The 23,388-nt window shown below is 38.8% G+C and overlaps 1 protein-coding gene across 1 annotated transcript in view; it reads right to left on the reverse strand.

Annotated features, from left to right (window-relative positions):
- Positions 1-23,388, reverse strand: part of ITPR2 (inositol 1,4,5-trisphosphate receptor type 2) — a 499,992-nt gene that overhangs the window by 402,661 nt on the left and 73,943 nt on the right. Inside the window, exon 3 of the mRNA XM_028113213.2 lies at positions 668-783. Within this exon, the coding sequence (XP_027969014.1) occupies positions 668-783 (116 nt within the window). The remainder of the gene's footprint in view (positions 1-667; positions 784-23,388) is intronic.

Genomic DNA, 23,388 nt, shown 5'->3' on the forward strand with positions numbered 1-23,388 from the left:
TTGGTGCTAGGGGTAGGGGGACCAACAATTAAATAAATGACTGTAATATAGTATGATCATTGTCTCAATTTGATGCTGAAATGTGGCCAAAAGTATCTTGGGATGCTTTTATGTTAAAAATCTCAGAAAAGTACTAGGCTGTTTGGTCTTACAAAATTAGTTTCAGAAGGAATATTGTTAGACAAACCAAACAATATAAAAATAGAAGGTGAATTTCAAAAGACTCAAAATAGTTTCAATTCCAAAAGTAACAGGAATTTTAGTAACACAAAATTTAAGTTCTATCGAATTTACATTTAGCTCAAACCAGAAGCAACAGACTTTCAATTTTTTTTTAGGCTTTCAAGAAAAAAATTAAGTAATATGCCAAGTAAAATATCACTGGATTTGAGATTCCTACAGAGATTCTGAGTTGTTTCTAGTTTGATGTGAATCTTTGAATTAGTCTGGCACACCCTAAAATTTAGCAGCAGGAATGTATTAGCTCCATGCCAGGAAATGAGGGGTCACACCCTATAACTTAAAAGTCCCTTCCATTTTCAGTGTGTTGCTACAACTATTCTAAATCTCTGTGTATTGAGTGAAATCACTAAGATACAAAATAGATGGTTTGTTATTGCTGTTCTAGGTCTAGCCTAAACCAGACCAATGGAAGCCTGGCCCTTACCTGTAATTTCTTCAGCAAGGCTGCCTCTGTGTGGTTCCCCTGTTTGGCTTGCTTAGCTTTCCAATATTGTTTCTGGGCAGAATATCGGTTCATAGGGCACACCTTAAAGAGGCAGTCTAAAACAAAGCAACAAACAAAAACACTGTAACTAAGGCAACCAGCATTTCTTAGATTTTCTTTATAGCCTAGCCCTGGCATCTTGTAATCCCTGAGTAGAAAGAACATTGAGCCCATCTCCCAGTCAACTCAAACTCCCCCCATAACATCCTTTCCAAATAATTAGACTGTTAAAATACCTTCTGGTTCATTAGTTTAGGTTTTTGAAAGGCTACCATAGTTATTGTAATTTATTAAAAAATCAAGTCAATGTAATCATTCCATTTTAAGGTACTTCTTAATGATAATGGGACCTAGTCTTAGAAAGTGAATAGAATGAGCTTAGTGACTTTCACTACCTTCCCTCACCTTGCACAATTATTGATTCATGGTATGTATCTTTGACAGCCAAAGTGATACAAAAAGTAGAAACAATCAATCACAACAATTACATTTTAGGGGTGCCTGGGCGGCTCAGTCATTGAGCGTCTGACTCTTGATTCCAGCTCAGGTCATGATCTCAGGGTCATGAGATCAAGCCCCACATCAGGCTCCATGATATGCTTGAGATTCTCTCTCTCTCCCTCTGCGTCTCTCCCTGCTCACGCTCACTCTCTCTCTCTCAAATAAATAAATAAATCTTTCTTAAAATAAATAAATAAATCACATTTCAGTCATCTATTCCCCAAGTTTCCACATACCTGTAATAAATATCAAGATGGGAAATCATAGTGGAATAATATAGGTAATGATATCTCTAAATCAAAAACTAAATATATTTTTTCTTTTTAATGAGGAAATTGTAAATTTGACTAAACAATCCTTCCATATGCTAATGATTTTGTATGTTTGCGAAATGGACTACAATCCAGAATAAAGACCAACTCCCCACATTCTATGATAAAGGATTAGTGATGCAGAAAATCTAAATATTACCTTCATTTTTTTCACAAAAAACTATTAATTTAATATAATAAATTTATTTTGGTTGAGTTAATATTTAGGATCATTCTCATTTTTTAAATATGTATCACAAAAATAAAATTCAGGGGGCACCTGGGTGGCTCAGTCGGTTGAGCGTTTGCCTTTGGCTCAGGTCATGATCCTGGAGTCCTGGGTTCGAGCCCTGCATCAGGCTCCCTGCTCAGTGGGGAGTCTGCTTCTCCCTCTGCCCCTTGCCCTATTCAAGCTCTCTCTTTCTTAAATAAATAAAATCTTTTAAAAAATAAAATAAAATAAAATTCAGTCAATTTCACTACATTATTGACTACATTATATATATATTCATTCTATTTTCTTTAAAAATATTTATAAAATTGGGGTGCCTGGGTGGCTGGGTTGGTTAAGCGTCTGCCTTCAGCTCACATCATGATATCAGGGTCCTGGGATCAAGCCCCGCTTTGGGCTCCCTGCTCAGCAGGGAGCCTACTTCTCCCTCTCCCTCTGCCCCTTCCCCTGCTCGTGTGTGCTCTCTCTCTCTCTCTTTCTCTCTCTCAAATAAATAAGCAAAATCTTTTAAAAAATTATAAAATTAAATGATGGACTTGATCTCTTTTCAAATCTCTTACGGTTCTAATGGCATAAATGATCAAGAAATATGACTATACATTTTTAAAGAAATTTTAAAAAACACAAAAGAAATAATGACTCTTTCTATAGTTTGTAATTATAAACAAATTCTATTGATTGTCCTCCCACTCAATGTACACACAGGCTGTAGAAAACTAATTGTTAATTTCTGGTTTAAAAGTTATTCGATGAGTAAATATTTCATACATAGCAGGAAACAGACACCTTCTGCCAGCTAAAAGTAGGCTGAGAGACCATCACAATTATAGTATGATACAGGTATCTCCACTTGGCACATGTGTGTGAAAACCAAAAAACTAGACCTGAAAACTGTTTCCCTTGGCAACATATGTTATAAGCCCTCGAAATTACTGCCTACATATTAGTAACTACAAAGAGAATATACAAATTTTTTTCAAGCACCAATATACAGGCTGTTAATATCACCAAAAAAATGCTCCTAATGTAATGCAGCAGACTATTCTGACTATCCTGTACTAGGCCAGTGACTGAATTCTACATTGTCTTAGTGTAGCAAAAACACAAATCCATATTCAAGTGGAACTGAACTCCATCATCTGCAGCCTATACTTCTGACTTCATCCACGCGTGAAAAGAAAAGAGAAAAATGTATCCCTCTCCATTACTTCAAATTCCTAAGTTCATTAGGAAATGGTCCTTTAAAGAAGAAAATACTTTTGCTAAATTCTAGATCACCTCGATAGCACTCCTAATTAGTGGTATCTTTGGGTAGCTAGCAAGCAGACTGTGTGTGTCATGGTCCTGACTGTTGTGGCTGAGGTTATTGTGAAGTGAAGCCCAACACTCAGCCAAACCATGTTTACTGGTTTGGTTGTGCTGCTAGGTGCAAAGAATCAGGTCCTGTCCCCAAAAAGTTCACAGTCGAGTGGATGAGACAGGCGTCTACCATGTGTTGGAAGTTTCACACTGGGGCTCTTGAGAAGGTACCATGGGACACAAAGATGCACGTGGCCCACTTCACCAGGGGAGATCAGAATAGTCCTCCAAAGGAGAAGACACAAGCCAAGTTTGAAAGAACCAACATTAATTCAGCATATTGGCAAGGGGGTTCAAATGCACAGAGGGGAGGGTCATGCCACACAGAGCCAATGGTGGGTACAAAGGCAGAGAAGGAGAGTGCCGAGGAACCTACTAACTGTACAAGAAACTACAGCCTAGGTTGTGAAGTGAGAATGGAGCAGTTGGCCAAAGCAGGGGTCTGTAGAGTACTCTGTGCTAGATTAGAAGAATGGACTTTATTCCCTGGAAAATGTCGAACTCTTAAAGGATTCTAAGTTCTTCACAGTGTGTGAAAGAAGATGTGACCGAAAGGCCAGGAGACCAGCAGAAAGCCCCCTGCCAGCATGCTGGGGGACAGCGAGGATCTGAATGTGGGCTATATGGTACTTGGGGGATAGCCACAGATTTCAAAGAAAGCAGCAGAGCCAACAGGCTTAATAACCTATGAGATGTGGGGTGGGGAGAGGTGAGAAGGAAGGAAAGTGAAGATGGCCAGATGAATAAGCTTCCATCGACTTGTGTCTGAGATGCTAAGCCTCGGATCTCAAAAGTCTTTCCATCATCAGGGCCTTGGTTCTGTGGTCATCCTCAGCAGCCTCCCACTGGCCACATCTCATTTCGTACTACAGTAAATAAATAACCAATCCATTTCTGTGTGGGAACTAGTATCACGGGACTATTTTGGTTGATGGGAAAGAATGTGGGGCATACACAGATGTCTGTAAAAATGCTTTTCTTGATGGTGATGGTGATGGGTGTGTGTGTGTGTGTTTAATTCTCTCTTCCTCTTTTAGAAAACATAAAAAAAAAATCTACTGGTCTTGGGCTAGTCACATATTTTGTCTGATTCTAAATTTACTGCATAATAAAAGTGTTAATGATACCTGCCACTCCTCATTCACAGGACTGCTGAGATTCACAGAAAGGAAATCTGTGTGAAAGTACTCTGTGAACTGTAAAGCCTTATTATAAATGTAAGATATTATTATTAATATTGCTTCATTGATTCAGCAATCACTTCCCTAAGCTTAAGAGATGACTAAACCCTTACAGAGCTCCCAGCAAAGAGCAACAAGAAGCAGAGTCCTCGGGTTGAACCTGAACACAAACCGAAAACACTCAATTCACAACAAGGTGTTTGCACCTGTGGTTTAAGATGCCACAGTGTTATCATATAAAATTCTCGAATTCCTTGAAACAGCATTGCAGTGAGCAGAGGAGGCAATCTCTACTACCTTTAACATATGCAGACACAATCCCTCACACCAGCACAGGTGGAGCCGGAGCCTTCCACAAACGTCCCACATTCTCCCCCCTCTGCCAGTAGGAATCCGCTCTTTCAGAGCTATCCTCTATTATCTGCCCTCCTCACCGTGCCCTCTAGTATTTCTTGGTCTGCTCATTCTCTAAATTCAAAGGTATATAAGAAAAAGGTTTTCCAGGGCGCCTGGGTGGTTCAGCTGGTTAAGCGTCTGCCTGCAGCTCAGGTCATGATCCTGCGGTCCTGGGATCGAGCCCCATATCAGGCTCCCTGCTGAGCAGGGAGCCTGCTTCTCCCTCTGCCTCTCTCCCTGCTTGTGCTCTCTCTCTCTGTCTCTCTCTCCCTGTCAAATAAATAAATAAAATCTTTTTTTTAAAAAGTTAATTAAAAAAAGAAAAAGGTTGTCCAATCAGAAAGCAGCTCAGTGTCATCTGTTAAGTAAGTAAGAACATTCTCTTCAGTATTTCAAGACTCAAAGAATAATTTTTAAAAAGGGAAGTTTTGCCTCATAGAGCCAACACTAAAAGCACAAATTAAAGGAAGTAACTTGAGTTAATTTTTTTTAAAAAGCTTAACCTGAAGACCTAAGTCCAATAATTTTGCAGAATTACAGAAGTTCAGGAAATGTGAGTAATCCTATAAAACATATTCAGTCAGGCAATATTATAAGAACAATGCCTTAGAATTACAACTTTTTTTTTTTTTTAACAACTCTGGAAGGAAAGTAAGCCTCCCAAAAGTGTTCACTTTAAACTGAAAGAACTGGTAGCATTTTTTGGCTGTTTATAAACATTAGTGGAGGAAAAAATATGAAAGCCATTCAAACAGTGTGGAGCAAATAATGTGGATACCAAAGAACTACCTTTCCCACATGATTCCATGTAAATCTGGCAGGAAACCAGTCTAAACCTCCACTTAACAACACCTATCTAAATAGTTTTGAAATGTTTTGCTTTGTATCTGTACTAAATATTTGCATCTAAGGCAGTTTCTGTCCCCCAGAAACTGTCCATAGGACTCCATTTAGGCTACTAGATGCAAAGTTATGTAATGGCCAACAACTTCCTTTGGTAATGGTGGAAAGAAAACTTTGTTTCATTTCTCTTCCCTCCTAAAGATATTGTAAGATTTAAATGACACAAGACATATTAAATCATCAGCAAATGCCTGTCACAAAACAGGCATTCAACAAATGGTTCTTTCATAGTAGCTTGTAAAATTACCTCATACTGATTACAGGGAACATGGTTGCCAAGGGCTTTATTATTTCCACGTGGAGAAAGGTGAGGAGGGAGGGCGTCTGGAGCCTTCCTTTTTCTCTTTATGATATATACAGGACACAGCAGCATTCAATGAATGTTATGGGACCTTCCCAATGATAAAATGGAAAGTAGTAAGAAAACTCTCCCTAGGGTAAGGGATAGGCACACAAGGGGCCATTGGATACTCATAATTAGAATTCAGAGTTGGTCAGAAGACAGGTACACATTTCATTAACTGAAAATGTAACTGTAGCTCTCTTTTGTCTTTCAGTTTCTCTAAGAAAGCATCATGAAATACAGTGTTTGTATAAAACTCTTTACGTTTAGAGTGTGTTTTTTAAAAGGAGTGTATTTTGGGATGCCTGGGTGGCTCAGTCGGTTAAGCGTCTGCCTTCCACTCAGGTCATGATCCCAGGGTCCAAGGATCGAGTCCCGTATCCGGCTCCTTGCTCAGTGGGGAGCCTGCTTCTCCCTCTGTCTGCAGCTCCCCCTGCTTGTGCTCTCTCTATCCTTCTCTCTCTGACAAATAAATAAATAAAATCTTTAAAAAAAATTAAATAAAATTTTTTAAAAAGGCGTGTGTTTTGTTTTGCTTAGCCATGGAAATCTCAAAGGAAACCTCTACCTCCCTCGGTCATAGCCTAAGGCAAGGGTAGAGAGGGTGTGTAAGAGGGAAAGAGTCCTCTATAAAATTTATTACAGGGATTAGCAAACATTAAAGTTTATCACAACCCCTGGATGGGCAACCAGGAAGATGCAAGATAATTTCCTCTAGGCAAAAGTCAGCTATTTTACTACCAAAGAGAGAGAGAAATAGCCTTTTGTACTTACAGACTTCTAGCCGGCTAAAATGTTAGAACTCCAAGGGGCTTCAGATAAAATCTGACAGTAAGCTGCCTAGGTCATTCATTACAGAATCTCTAGATCAAAATAAATTACAAATATGAAGAAGTTCAACCACACATAGGATGCTTGAATGCCTTCACAAGTGACTGGCCTCTTGGTGGTCGGGAGGGATGGCAAGACCATACTTGGTTTGCTCATTCCAATTTACTCCCATGGAACACTTTTTAAACTGTCAAGAGTACTACACATTAAGAGTCAAGATGATTTGAGACCCTGAGAGTTAATCAGGATTATTTTCCGTCTATCCCAGAGAAGGAAATGGAGACTTTTCTTAAGACCACACAGTTGGTAAGGAATCGAGCTGGAATTTGAACTGCGATCCTCTGAACCCAACCCAATATTCTGTCACCGTGTGATGACACCATTTGGGAGCAAGTGTATCAATACAGAGGCAAAATCTGTCTCACTTGAAAAGCTGTTAAAATTTTACATGTACACCTCAAGACGAATTAGAACAAATCTAATCTGACTTCTACACAATGGCCCTAAATATTTGAAGTCAGCAACCATCTGACATCCCGAGCTCATCTTTGGTTTGATTACCACAGAGGGATCTCCTCACAAAATTCCATTTTTATTATAAAATATGAAGAATACTTCCTCACAATAGATGAGATTTTAGCCAATTAAACATTGACTTGTTAGAGCATTTATTAAAGCAGTTATTAATGTATTTAGTAAGTATATGCAGTAGTAAAAACACTGGTCAGAGAGTGAGATGTGCCTCGGTTTCCATGCTACACAGTCTTGCAACATAATACAACTTCTAGAGAAATACTATGAAATAATATATATATTATATATGTGTGTATATATATATATATACATATATCTCTACAAGGGTCATAATTAACCTCAAAAGAAACTAATGAATAGTTTTTCATGGGAAATAGGCCATATAGGTATATGTAATTAAACAAATCTTTTAAAACAAAAATAGGAATGTTACAAAAATCTTAGTCTCAAAAACATTAACTAATTCATATATTAGTGGGTAAATATTCAAAAACAAATGAAACTTCTATTTTGCTTCATTTGGAGTGGGGAGAAAAATAAAATTGAAATGCATCAATGCTAATTTTCCTTCTAGTCAAGGTTTAAAATTTGAGCATTAGGCAGACCATTATACTACACAGAAGTGGAATTTTTATCAGAAAATCATAAAGTATAATTTTGCAATCAATTATCCCATTCTCAAAATATCATATTACCATTGATAATCAAGAGTGTCATAAACAGGGGCGCCTGGCTGGCTCAGTTGGTTAAGCGACTGCCTTCGGCTCAGGTCATGATCCTGGAGTCCTGGGATCGAGTCCCGCATCGGGCTCCCTGCTTGGCAAGGAGTCTGCTTCTCCCTCTGACCCTCTCCCCTCTCATGCTCTCTCTCTCTCTCATTCTCTCTCTCAAATAAATAAATAAAATCTTTAAAAAAAAAAAAAGAGTGTCATAAACAGACTGATTCAGAAATCTAAATGCAAGTTTCTTTTCTTTTTTATTTTTTTTAAGATTTTGTTTATTTGAGAGAGAGAACATGAGCCGGGGGGAGGAGAGGGCAGAGCGAGAAGGAGAAGCAGACTCCCCACTAAGCAGGGAGCCCAACATGGGGCTCGATCTCGGGACCCTAAGATCACGACCTGAGCCAAAGGCAGACGTTCAACCAATTAAGCCACCCAGGTGCCCCTAAATGGAAGATTCTGAACCCAGTTACACAAATATCAAGTCTGAAAAAAAAAAGAAGTGAATTTATACATTCATAAATGTGTGTGCATGTATGTGTATATATACATACATATATAGACACACACATATATAATAGTTTTTTATATAGTATGTTTTATATGTTTATTTGTATTCTTATTTATGTGGATAACATATTGTTATGGTGTATCCTTTATATCAAAGATTATCACATACATTCCCTCATTTAATTCTAAAAACCTTTTAAGATAAGCATTAGTATTATGAATGAAGAAAGAGAAACTTGGCACATTTTAGAGATTTATCCTTAAGTCTCAAAACGAGTTTTTAGACCTAATCCACATCAATCTGTCTCCAAAGCCCACCACAATTTAATCGAAGGCATTCTGTATTTCTCAAATTAAAACACACAATATGATATTCTATCTTTCCCTGGTTTCATACTCCAAGAAATACTGACCTTCTACAAGGACCAAAAATATTTAAGAGTATCTAAGTACCTGTAACTCTGACCTAAGAGAAATAGCAAAGTAGCAAGCTAGAAACACTTGGGCAAAGAATGTTACAGCTTCATACCCTCCACTTGGAAAGTAACAATTTTCAAATAGCTGAACAATTAAACTGTTAATACAGATAAATTAACTTTATAGAGGTAGGCTCACCTTTTTAAATCAATTTTAGCATGGCAATAATAACTCCTGGCATAAGAAAAAAAATCTTTTTAAGTCTAAAAGGCTATTTTATGCCAATACAGTTATGTAGTAGAAATATCTAGAATCTAGATTAAAGAATTGCATGCTGCTCATTGTCTAGATACTGTATTAACTACTATTCTCATATGGAAAACCTAAAACAAAATCAGTTCATTGTACTAGGTCTTTTGCAGGCAGCGATGTATCCATATGAACAAAAAAGATCATAGAGTCTTAATCATCATTATCATTGTTGATTTATGCCCAAGTGAGACAAGCTTTCTATTGATTACCACCAACGACTGGGAAGGAAATACAGGAAAGTTGTTTATCAGATTTTCAGATGACGCAGATTGGGAAGCAATAGCTAATCTGACAGATCAAAATCTAGATTTTATAATCTCTACAGGGCAAACATTAACATAATTAAATTTGAAACAAGCCTAAATATAACGTTCTGTATTTATGTTCAAAAAACTTCAACTGCTTAATTACATGATAGAGGGGAGCCAAAGGGCTATTAGTAACAAATCTTAAAAAAAAAAAAAAAAAGCCTAGACCTTAGGCTTGAATTCAAATTAATATAATTACAACGGCCATACATCCCTACCCAGGACAACTCTGGTTTATGCCTGTTGCCTGAACCTAATTATTAACTGTGTACTTTCACTCTCAGTGTCCTGGCTTAGATGATAAAGTATACGATCACCCCAAATATAATAAATGAATACTGGTGATGTGAGAGCTGAAAGCTGATGCAGCCATTTTGGGCTCACTAACAGAAGAATGGGATCACAACCAGAGGAAGTAGGAATACATCCAGATCTTTGGGCTCAATTACACACAGAATATTAGGTGCAATTATGGACGCCACTTAAAAGGTGTAACAGATTACCTGGATCCAAAGTTAGGCAAGTAGGAAAGCAAGCAAAATATAGAAGTTATATTATTTGAGGAACAAAAGTAGAAACTGGGAAATGTCTAACAGAGAAAATGAAGAGTAGGCATAATCTCACTTTATATAACTGACAGCCTACATGTAATAGAAGGAAGACATTTTTTTTCCATATTGATCCAGGATCAAAGCAAAATTTCTAAGTGTGTCAGTGTATTTATAAGTATAAAGAAAATCTTGCTAGCAATTGGAAAAATCCAAAAAATACAAATTAATCACAGGCAAGTAAACTTTTACAATAATGTTCAGGCAGAGGTGGATGAGAAATGCTACAGAGGGGATCTTGCCTTGGGAAGGAGCTCCTTCCAAATACGACCTTCTGTTTAATGATGCCAATTGTGGCAGAGGTGACTGGCATGAAAGGATAGAATTCATGTCCAGTATTTACTGATAAAAAGCTCAGACCTCTCACCTTCCTCAGCTATATTTGTCACACCATGGTTTGGTTTGGCATCTCCCTATTACAGAGACCAGGAAATTCCAGCCCTGGACTCTGTAAGTCTACTAAATATCTGTCAGTACTACGTTAAAATGCTCCAAGTTAAAGCACTACATAAATATTCATTATTATTACTTCAACTTTACATTCCAGATGAACAAACACAGTTGTGTTTATATCTTAGAGTTCCGGAAGCATGATGCTTGTGATGTTCTGTCACATAAATATTTTAGTTTGGTAAGATACTCCCAGATTAAAAGAAGATGAACAAAGAACCAAAGGTAAAGGGAATGATAACCAAGAAACACCTCCTCCCTCAACACATAAACACACCAATAGCAGCTACCGTTCAATAACTAAGCACTACATATATACCAAGCCCTATGGTAAGAGCTTCACATGCATTGTTTAATCTTCATAGAAAAATGTGAGACAAGTAGCACCACCATTCCCACTTTGCAGATGGTGAAACTGGAGCTTGAATGTTAGGTTCTGCCCAGGGTCACAGAGTTAGCACGTAGCAGAGGTACGATTCAAACCCAAACACCTAAGTTCGGAGTCCATGCTTTTTTTTTTTTCTTTTTAAGATTTTATTCATTTACTTATTTGAGAGAGGGAGAGCAGGGGGAAGGGCAGAAGGAAAGGAGAGGGAAACTCAAGCAGACTCTGGGCTTAGTGCAGAGCCCAATGTGGGGCTCGATCCCAGGACCCTGAGATCATGACGTGAGCAGAAATCAAGAGTCAGACACTTAACGGACTGAGCCTCCCAGGCACCCGCACAGTCTGTGCTTTTATACTCTGAAGATGGAAAGGACACACACAACCCAGCTATTTTGCATGTCTGGAAGTCAGAATAGTAAAATATTGAAGAATTGGGAAGTGGGAGGAAAAGTGAGACTTCCAGAAAGCAGGCTAGATGTGAGAAGTCAGAAACAGAGAAGAAGTATCAGAGTAGCAGATGCAGGAGACAGGACAAGGGAACTAGAAGAAACAGTTGTGGCATTTTCTTCTCCCTGCATTTTTTTGTCTTCTCCTTTCATATCTATTTCTCCTTTTCCCCCCATAACTTCAAATGTGTGTGCTGTTCTCTTCATCTTAGAGTCTCTCTCATTCCATCTCTCTTTTTCATTTTATCTTAGTTCTTTCTTTTTTCCTAATCATGTTCTTCCTTTTACTCTCTCTTATTTTGCTCTTTCCCCAATATTTCCTTTATCTCTTCTCTGAACTTTCTCTTGACTTCTCTTTTTCTTTCTTTCTCTTCCTTACACAATTCTAAAATTGTGCTTAAAATGTATCATGATTTTGTTTGTATAAGATTATATGTTTTGTACCTCAAATAAAAATGTAGATGAATTAGATATTTTCTGATCAAAACTGAACTGAAAATTAAGTTGCAAAAGCAAAACATATACATATATCTAAAGGGGCCTTGGATATGGAATATAGAAAGTACTCTCACAACTCAATAAAGAACACATACAACCCAATAAGATATGAACAGACACCACAAAGGAAAGATATATGGAAGACCAACAAGCACATGAAGAGATGCTCAACGTCTTTGCTGATTAGGGAAATACATATCAAAACTCTGATTACATACTTCTACATACCAGCTAAAAAGGCTACAATTAAAAAGAATGATAATACCATGTGTTGGCAAGGATGCAGGGCAATTGGAACCTTCATACATGATACATACACATAATCATATCCTCAATCATGGTATGAATGCAAAATGGTTCAAAGACTTAGAAAAATATACTGGTAATTTCTTGAAAAGTTAAACATGTACTTAATATATGATCCAGCAATCCTGGGGACAGCTAGATGGCTCAGTTGATTGAGCATTGGACTCCTGGTTTCAGCTCTGGTCATGATCTTGGGGTTGTGAGATAGAACCTTGCATCAGCTCCGAGCTCCCTCACAGAGTCTGCTTGAGATTCTCTCTCTCTCCCTCTCCCTCTGTCCCTCCCCCAGCTCACATAATCTCTAAATAAACAAATAAAATCTTTAAAAAAATATATATATATATATATATGATCCAGCAACCCCATTCCAAAGTATCTACTCAGGAGAATTAAAACATATGTCCACACAAAGCCTTGTATGCAATGTTCATATCAGCATTATTCATAATAGGGGGAGGGGAACCCAACTCTTAATGTGATAGTATGTCTGAACAATGGAATACTACTCAGCAAAAAAAAAAAGACTGAACTACTGACATATGCAACAGCGTGGATGAGTCTCAAAAACATCTTACTAAGTGTAAGAAGCTAGCCACAAAAAAACTACATATTATGGGATGCCATTTATAGGAAATTCTAGAAATGGCAAAACTATGCATGCAAAGATCAGTGGTTGCCTGGAAATGGGGGGTGCATAAGGAATGACTACAAAGAGAAGAAGACACTTTTGGGGGTCATGAAAGTATGATTGTAATGATTGTAGTGTTGGTTGCACAACTGTATGCATTTACAAAACTCACTGAACTATGTATGTATGTAAATTACTATACAATAAAACTGAAAAAAAATTATTATATTTGTATGTGGCCTTTAACTGCTTACCTTTCTATGGATCAGTGGTTTCCCAAAAATATTCTTAAGATAAAAAATAAACTTTAAAGACATAATAAGGACTCATTTTTGTTGTTTAGGTTGTAGTTTGTTTGTTATGGGAGCAAGAAGACTGGGGTGACTTGTTTGCTACATAACAGGATTTAGCTGGCTTCCCTGCACATGGCAGCTTTCAAAAATATTTGGTGACTGACTGATAAGGCACACCCAGGGGTGCAGCAGGTAGATCTGGTTAAACCTTGTGAGACAGATTTTCCTAAACACAGCACAAAATAAAACTGAGCCTTATTCCAAAATTTAATTTTAATTTGCGGGAAGGAATAGGCTAGAACACCCTTGCTGTATGTGAAAGTGAGGAATTCAGCTCAGACCACTGAGTCACATCAGCAACGCTTCAAAAGGCTCACAGTGAACAGAGATGAGCCTATCCAAGCATCCAGATTAATGACGGAATATTGGACTAACACATCAAATAGGTTAAAATCCAAGAGTTCATAGGTATAAAAAAAAAATACTTTTTGGTCTTCTTTGAAGGTTAGGGTCCCAGCTCATTACTCTAAAAACAAGTAAAGGAGAATATAGGCATATTTAAAAAGAAGGACAAGATAAGAGGAAGGTAAGCCAGCACAAACACAGCACATGCACAAAAGCGTATATGTGCTACCCCGCAAAGTGGAAGACACAGCCAGCACAATTCTGTGTAACGTGATCCCAGCCCAGGAAAAACAAACAAATCTATACCACGCTTTCATATGCTTGATAAAAATTCTGGGAAGACAAACTATGAACAGCGGCTCTCCTTGCAGAGCAGAAATAGGCATGTCAGACAAGGAGAAAGGATCTTCACTTTGTCCTTTTAACCCTTGTAAATATTTCAACCCAATACATTTTTAAACCAAAAACACATTCATTTTCCAAGAAAAGGATCTCATTAATTACGGACTGTTTAATTGTGTGCTTCACTGAGTCCTTTCCCATTCTTTTCCATGACCTCTGTGACAGAGCAGCACCCAATTATTCACCCACTATGAAAATAGGAGACAGGAAACACACCCAGGCTGAGGAGGGGCAGGTTCCTGGTGAGGGAGGGAACAGGAGGCGGGCACATCCCCATCGCAGGCCAGCTGTCCCTGAGGCCAAGGCGAGGCCTTCTCAGCCTGGGAGGGTCCAGTTGAACTGCAATTTCTTTCTTTTAATCTCTACTTAGGCCTCTTCTCAAATATCAGTGAGGCCTGCCTGGGCACTGCAGAACCTGCAACCCCTTTCCAGCCACACTCTGTTACCTTGCTTTAGTTTTCTACATAGCACAGCACCACCTGATGGATGCCTGGCACTTAATAGGTGCTCAGAGGATGGGTCCTAAATGAATGAACACACACATGAATAACTGAGTACAATCTCTAGTTATGCAGTTTAACAAGAGTGGCAAAGGATACAATTAGAAAAGTTCTCAAATGGTTACAGAACTGAACAGAATGAGGATTCCACAAGAATTACAATGAGTTTTCTAAGTGCTTGTAATTCTTACCTCTCCGGCCAGCTATGTCAGAGTCTCTGTATTAGTCAGTCTTCTATCTATGCATATGTGGTCCTTTGTATGTCCACAACTGTTTCAGTGACAGCTCTGAGTGGAAGATCTTTAAGAATCAGGGTAGACGAAAGAATACTGACCCATTTTTAAGGCATTACAAAATAGAGAAGATTCTTAATCCAGGAACCATGAACCCAGAGTTCAGTGGGATTCCTGGAGGTCCACAGATCCCCCAAAAGTGTAAAAAAAAAAAAGTGTGTGTGTTCACAGGTGCATTTTCTCTCTCTTTCTCTTTTTTTTTTTTTAATGTAGGCTCCACACCCAGCATGGAACCCAACACAGGGCTTGAACTCACCACCCTGAGATCAAGACCTGAGCTGAGATCAAGAGTCAAGACGCTTAACAGACTGAGCCATCCAGGAGCCCCAAAGGTGCATTTTCTATCAGAGAGCCAACAGCTTTTATCACATTCTGAGAGGGAGGGATCTAGGCCCCTCAAAACCCTGTAGCAGCTACAACTGTAAGGAAATGTGCCACTGCAAATCATTTTAGGCCACCATGCTGTAACTGTACAAACGGTTGTAGGCAGGCAGGAGTTGTAGGCAGGCAGGAGCTAAACTCTACTTTGCTAATTGACAGAAGCAAAAACGCACAAAGAAAGGAAGGACTGTTACAAGATGCTTTAGAGGGAACAGAAAAAAAAGAAACATCAGTCCCAAACGTGTGCCCAGGCAGGGAAGAACTCCTAGGGCAGGTCCACAAGAAGCCAAGGGAGTGCCCGGATGATGTGGAAAGTCAGAGAAAGAACCACACAGCAACACCCCTTCTGTGTATCTACCCAGGGGAATGGACTGCTTTTGCCCACCGAAAGACACGTCAAGAATATTCACAGCAGTATTATTCATCAAAGCCCCGCAAACTGGAAACAACTCAAAAGACCATCAGTCGGAGAATGGACAAATTGTGGTATATTCATAGAACAGAGTCCTAAAATAGTAATGAAAAGGATGAACTGCTCCCACATGCAACAACATAAGTCACACAGGCACAATGGTGAACAGTCACCTTGATTATCAACTTGAGGGCCAGCTTGGTACGCATCCCATTTCTTGTACCTCAAGTCCAAAACAAGCAAATCCCTGTAAGACCTACCTTTCAAATATATCTAGGATCTGATTTCTCACCGACTCATCAACCTGATCCAAATTGCCATAATTTCTCCCCTGGCTATGGCAAAACCCTCCTAACCAGTCTCCCTGCTTCCACCCCTGCCCCTCTGCCTGTTAACTCTCCACATGGCCGGGGGGGGGGGGGGGTGTAAGCCTATTAACACACAAGCCAGGACCAGTCAGCTTCTGCTCAAAACGCAACAATGGCCCTCTGCCCCCGCCACCCCCAACGACCTTCCTGACTTCATCTGCTACCTCAGGCCACTCGCTAGCTCACCCCAGCCACCCCACCTGCGTGCTATTACTGGCACTTACACAGGACATCCCCTACCTTGGGGCCTCTGACCTGGATGCCACCTTTGCCTTTTCCCCAAGATTTTTGCAGAGTTGACCCTCTCTCCTACTTAGGCCTCTTCTCAAATATCAGTGAGGCCTGCCTGGGCACTGCAGAACCTGCAACCCCTTTCCAGCCATACTCTGTTCCCTTGCTTTAGTTTTCTACATAGCACAGCACCACCTGATGGATGCCTGGCACTTAATAGGTGCTCAGAGGATGGGTCCTAAATGAATGAACACACACATGAATAACTGATGTCAGTTACATCAGTTCTTGGATGTCGAATAAAATCCCACAACCTTGGGTACAATCTATATCTTTTGTCATAAGTATGAATTATTTTGACACAAGACACAGACACAGGAGCCAGCAATTTACTGGATCTTATTCGTGATATGCCTAAAAAGTAAAAGAAAACAATAAAGCAAGAGGAAATGTGCTCTTTCTTGAGTGTCTTACCATCTACTTGGCCTTATTAAGAAAGCGGTAACTACGAACTTTTAAAGGGAAAATGTGAATATGGAGAAAAGTAATTTTGCAGGCCAAATGTTATTCATTTCTAGATTGTCAGAAGAAGTTCTCTGTTAAAATTAGGCAAATGATGACAGGTGCAACTTTGCAGATAAAATGTTTTGTGAAAGTGAGAGATATTTCCCAGGTAGCAGCATTATAAACGTTCTCAAGGGTCATCGAGGCCTATCCTGCCTGCAGATTAGCAACGGCTCTGCCAGAACAGGCGGGCTTTGATCTTAACCAGGAATGATGAACAACAGACCTCCCATGATCCTTGCCTGCTAGATGAAAACATGAGAACATAAAGGAGCCCTGGTGCTTCTTTCCTTTCATCCTTGAACAAACACAGACACAAAGCAGATGTGACTTCACTAAATATGAGCTGGTTCAACTGATGCACAGTTTTGATTGCACTTCTAAGGATTACACATTGTGATGTTCACGCTCTGTGTGACTGAATCCAGGCAGAAGACGCAAGCAACCCTCTGCACCACAGACATAAAAGTTGATTTGAGGCATAAATTCTGGATATGTTAACAATCCAGGGAAATGGTACAGGATTATTTTTCGATAACCCCAACTGCCAAATGGAACTGTCCCCTTGTTAAAACAATTGCTACTGAGATAGCTGACTCTTGCTGTTTCAAGAGGCACCCTTGAACGCCTTCCCCAGGCTCGGGAAGGAAGAAATTCCTGAACAAAATCCTCACTTCGAGAACATCTAGAAATCTATAGGAAAATCACAATGTAGCCAAGCAAAAATTAAGAAATGTCTGCTTTAAAAAGAGAGAAAAAAGACAATAATGTGGCACTCATAATGTTGTCTTGTGGAACACAATTATAAAAAGGCATTTAAGTGGCTCTACCTAAACTATATAAAGAGAATCACACCTGAGTGTTTTTTCACTCAGAATTCAAATTTTAGTCCCATTACTGAAAACAGAGACTGCCATAGTAGATATTCAATAAATGCTAACTTAACTGAAATTCAATTCTAAAATATAAACCTCATTCTTCCAAGGCAGCTTCCTGACCAAATCACCTCACAAAAAAAAAAACCCTCCTCAGACCCGTATAATACCACCCAATAATGATTACAAATGGTTTATTGTTGTTCTTTATTTTATACATACATGCTTATCTCCCCAACTTATTTCCCAACTCCCTCAAATTCAGAGACTGAGCATTAAATTTCTTTTGAATAACCCAACAGTACCTAACCATGAGGAAACAGTGGGATTAAATATGAAACATCTTACCCCTTTCACCCTAAGTGAGCACAAACAGCTCAAAACATAATCACTGGCTCTCACTCTCTCATCTCTTGCTCTCTCTCTCTCTCTCTCTCTCTCTCTCTCACACACACACACACACACACACACACACACACACACACTCTTTCTCTCACACATTCTTGCATGGCTCTTCATGAGCTGCTTCTTTGAAGACCCAATAAAATATGCATGCAAATGGAGGGAACCTGGAGAATGAGCCCATTCTACTGAGCCCCATGCCCCACATTCACTGAGCTTAGAGAAGACAGGGCTAGTGTTTCTGTGGTATTTAGGAAGCACTGGACGTGAGTCTGAATAAGAAATGAGAAAAAACAACCTGACAATTTGCCATTCTTATTAAAGATGTAACCTTTCCTTCGCTGCTACTTGTTACTATTTAATGTGGCATGCCTCCTTGGAGAGCTGGCTGGTCTAGTGACACATGTTTTTCAAAGGAGTCTGTGGGAGATTTCCTCCAGAGACTCACAACACCTTGGTTTGCTGAGAAAATCACAAACTTCATCTAACAATGCTGTTATCTTCTTTATTACTGAAGCAAACATGGGCCATTTAGATCTCACCAATAAGATCTGCATGGAAGAAAAGTAGAGGATTATCAAGGCAATTCAGCCAAGTTGGATATTTGAAAACAGTGCATTGTTCAATGAGATATCAGCTCATACCTGTTAGAATGTCTATTACTGAAAAAAGACAAAGAGTTGGCAAGGATGTGGAGAAAAAGGAATACTTGTGCACTGTTAGTTGGAATGTAAATTGGTGCAACTACAAATGGAAAACAGTATGGACGTTCCTCAAAAAAGTAAAGATAGAGCTATCATATGATCCAGCAATTCCACTTCCAGGTATTTATCCAAAGAAAACAAAAACAGCAACTCAAAAAGATATACACACTCCCACATTCGTTGCAACATTTACAATAAAGATATAGAAACAACCTAAGTGTCTGTCAACAGATGAATGATTAAAGAAAATGTGGCACATATATATATTATGTATTAGTTAGTGGAATTTTAGTGAGCCATAAAAAAGGATGAAATCTTGCCTTTTGTGATAACATGGATGAATCTTGAGAGGGCATTATGCTAAAGGAACTAAGTCAGACAGAGAAAAACAAATATCATATGATCTTTTACATGTAGAATCTAAAAAAAAACAAACAAACTCAGAGATACAGAGAACAGATTGGTGGTTGTCAGAGGCAGGGGACTAGGGATGGGCAAAACAGGTGAAGGGGTCAAAAGGTACAAACATCCAATTTTAAAATAAATAAGTCATTGAGATGTAATCTATAGCACGTTGACTATAGTGAATAATACTGTATTGTATACTTGCAGGTTGCTAAGAGAGGGAATCTTAAAAGTTCTGATCACAAGAAAAAACACAGTGACACATGTTAACTAGACTTATTGAGGTGGTCTTTCACAATATATACAAATACCGAATCATTATACCTGAAACCAATATAATGCTGTATGCCAATTATATCTCAATAAACAAATAGTGCATTGTTGTATGTACCTGCTTTTTCCTTCAAAGATCTCAAGTATTCTCTTATCAAGGTGAGTGTGTGTGCATAAGTGAGAAAGAGAAACAGAATTTTGTTTCATTTCTTAGTTGAATCTAATTCTCTTAGTGGCTACATAAGAATGAACATAAAAGTGAGAAAAACATGCTTCCAGATTCCCTTTCAAATTCACAAAATTACTTTTTCTTACTAAATAGCCAAATAATTCAAAACTGAGTAGTTGCCCAGGTCAGGACCAAACTCCAAAGAGGTAACTAATATTCCAAAGTTCCTCCACTGAACTTTCAGTTAGTACATATAAGTGTACATGTTTAAAATTCAAAAAAAAATTATTCATGAAATTTGCATTTAGTTAGTTAGTTCTCAATTCTACAATTTACTCTGCTCCCAGCTCAGAGCTCTGAAAATATCCCCAATCACTTAAAATTTTTGTTCTCACAACATTGTTAGTATTGCTACCCTTGCAATTCTTGGTTCCTCATTGATGCCATTACCCATTTTTTGGGGTAAAGATTTGTTTATTTATTTGAGAAAGAGGGAGAATGTGTGTGTGTGTGTGTGTGCGCGCGCACGCATGCACACGTGCACACGCACACACGCATAGGGGAGGGGCAGAGGGAAAGGAGGAGAATCTCAAGCAGACTCCTTGCTGAGCATGGAGCCCTACGGGCCAATCCCTCAACCCCAAGACTATGACCTGAGCTGAAACCAAGAGTCGGATACTCAATAGACTGAGCCACCCAGGTGCCCCAACATTACCCATTTTTTAGAGTAGTCACCTCTAACTAGTTGTGTATACAAGGACCTGTATAAAACTACTACTTTGGGGGGTGCCTGGGTGGCTCAGTCGTTAAGCGTCTGCCTTCTGCTCAGGTCATGATCCCAGGGTCCTGGGATCGAGCCCCACGTCAGGCTCCAGGGAGAGCCTGCTTCTCCCTCTCCCACTCCCCTGTTCCCTCTCTCACTGTGTCTCTCTCTGTCAAATAAATAAATAAAATCTTTAAAAAAAAAAAAACTATCACTTTGGGAGATTTAAGAAGTTTGAATTTGGTAACTTCATACAGCTCAAACCTAACATATGCCTAAAAACATCTTCAACTCCTCTCTTCTTCGTGCTACTCATTCAAATATGAAGTTTTGTCTACTCAAATTCCATAAGGTTTATCTGATATATCTCCTGTTCCACTTTCATAGTGACCATTGTCCATTTGCTAAATTGCACTGAAATGTGGAGCTCACCACCTCTCAGCAGGACAATTATAACTATGTCCATGCGTGTCTCTACATCATTCATATCTCTACTTCCAAGTCAGTCTCAAGACCACTGGATGAATTTCTTCCAACACTGCTTTGAACATATTTTCCCATTCAAGAATTCTGCATCAAATGTATTTACCTCATTTTGAGTGTCCTCCACCAAGTCATCTATCTCCTGCCATTACTTCATTAACCTTTCTCATTATCCTGCAACAGATTCTCTATCCTAGGCAAGAAAGTACCCTACCACAAACCCATAGCCTCTTTGGCCTTCATAAGAGACTTATGTGGCTTAGTCTGTCATCTGAATAATTCAGTCTATCAGCTTTCCACTAATTCAAGTCCCTTCTAATTTCAAAGCCCTGAGGAAACACTTTCTCTGGGAAGCCTTCCCTAATTAACTTTTAAACACTCAATTAATGCTATAATATTACAAAGAAATCATTATTTTTCATTGTTTTCACATTTGTTCCTACCTGAATTTTAGATATATTATCTCCAAACCATCTTCTCACTAAAACTTCAGTAACATGATTTCCAAAACATTTGCAGAACATATCCACTGGGGTGTCCCATTTTCCATAGGAGATAAGACCTTCCTTTTAATCTTAGTGGCAATTATGATGGTCATTCCTTGATATTTGGGTTTGTTTTTGTTTTTGTTTCTTTGAGAGAGAGAGAAAGAGAGAGCAAGAGAGCATGCAAGCAGGGAGAAGGAGAAAGAGAGAACCTTAAGCAGAATGAGCATGGAGCCTGACACAGGGCTCAATCTCAAGACCCTGAGATCATGCCCTGAGCCAAAATCAAGAGTTGGACACTTAAACGACTGAGCCACCCATGTGCCCCTTATTTTTTTTTAATTGATCTCTACACCCAACGTGGGGTTCAAACTCACAGCCCTGAGATCAAGAGTTGCATGCTCTACCAACTGAGCCAGCCAGGTGCCCCATGGGTAAGTTATTTTTTAAATTGCAAAAGAGTATTTGAGATTCTAAAATACCATTTCCCTCAGGAAACCCATGAGTGATGAGTCACTGGATAGACTAGGAAAATCATAAGTAGTTCGAAATACAAATTTTAGAATCCATTAACACAAAGAGAACTATTTAAACCATAGGAATAGATGAAATTTAAAAATGGAAGTAAAGGAATGCAAAGGGAAGGGGCAGAACCTGGGGAAATCCATCTCTTTAAATACATGTTGAGGGACAAAAACAAGTAGGAGTCATTGCTGGGATCTGACTGTAAGGTGTCACACAGCACTCAACTCCAGCCCTTCCCCAAGCTAATCCTTAGCTTGATTCCCTATTAAGTCTATTAAGTTTCTATAGGTTGTTACACCTACTCCTCAGTTTCAAGATAGGAGACTAGAGGAAGAAACTAAACTCAGGATGCACTGGCATTGACTTATGAATGTCCAGGTCAGGGAATTAAAAATGGACTGTGATCCAAAGCAGCAATCATTCAGACATAGTACTCATGAAAATTTCTGAAGGAAAAGTTACTGCTTATTTCATAATGTAAAATGTCAAGCATTAGTGGAAAAATCTGTATTGCAGCCATGTTCTAGTCAGCAGATTTCCTAAGTGGGGTAATCATACAGTTTCAATTCCTATTTTCTTTTCTTCTGGGGAAACAATGAAATACTGATTACGTTCCACCACATTCACTACCTGCTCTTGATTCTGTGCAAGGAAATAAAGACCCTTGTTTTCAAGTATTGTGCCAGGATTGTAAGGATTCTAAAAATCACAACCAAATACCATGTTCATTTTAGGAAACAAAGCCTGCAGTTCTTAGGGAATGCAAAAGTTAATTTGTCCATCCATTTCTAGTATTATCAATTCCCATAAATGTCATCAAAGTAGGAATAAACACCAAAAATTTCATTTTCTTTATTATGACATATGTCCTCTATCTATGACTCCCTAAATAACTAATAATTTTAAATACTATGCCTCAGGAACACAGTTATTGGAGTCACTTGAAACTGAAGATGTACATAATTTATTCATCATGTATTCCGCCGCCCCCCCCCCCCGCTGACACTGTTAGAATAACCTTCACAATTGCTAATTAATATTTGCTGAATGTCCAACAGGGGTAAAACATGGAGCCAGACAAGGAATAACATTAGGAGATAATATGAACCACTAGAAAACAAGAAACTTGTCCAGCTCGTTCCAGACAGCCTGGTGAAGAAAAGATGCCCTATTTCTAACTCCTATTGTGAACTTTAGTGTGCCTTATATAATAATAGTACATTTCATTCCAAACCAAAAGAACTTTTTCTCGGTTTGGAAAATATTCACCATAATGTTGAGCTTCAGGTTTAGATTTCCAAGTTCAATACCCAATAAATCCTTGATTTTTATTGTGCAATCTGGGCAGACAGTTATCAAGGCTATAGACTCCAACTGCCTTGCCGTTCCATAAAATAATATATTGTTGTATGTAATTTATAGTTACCTCTTACACTAGCCATCTCTCTGAGGTGTGCCATCCTCACCACTCCCATTGTCATCTCCTTAGACAGTCAATTATGGGACCTCTCTCTTTGGGTAAACAGCTAGGGTAAACTAGAGATTCACAC

Source organism: Eumetopias jubatus, unplaced genomic scaffold (genome assembly GCF_037043125.1).
Source record: "Eumetopias jubatus isolate StellerSeaLion01/CBP00866 unplaced genomic scaffold, mEumJub1_p1.0 scaffold_8, whole genome shotgun sequence".
Classification (NCBI taxonomy): domain Eukaryota; kingdom Metazoa; phylum Chordata; class Mammalia; order Carnivora; family Otariidae; genus Eumetopias; species Eumetopias jubatus.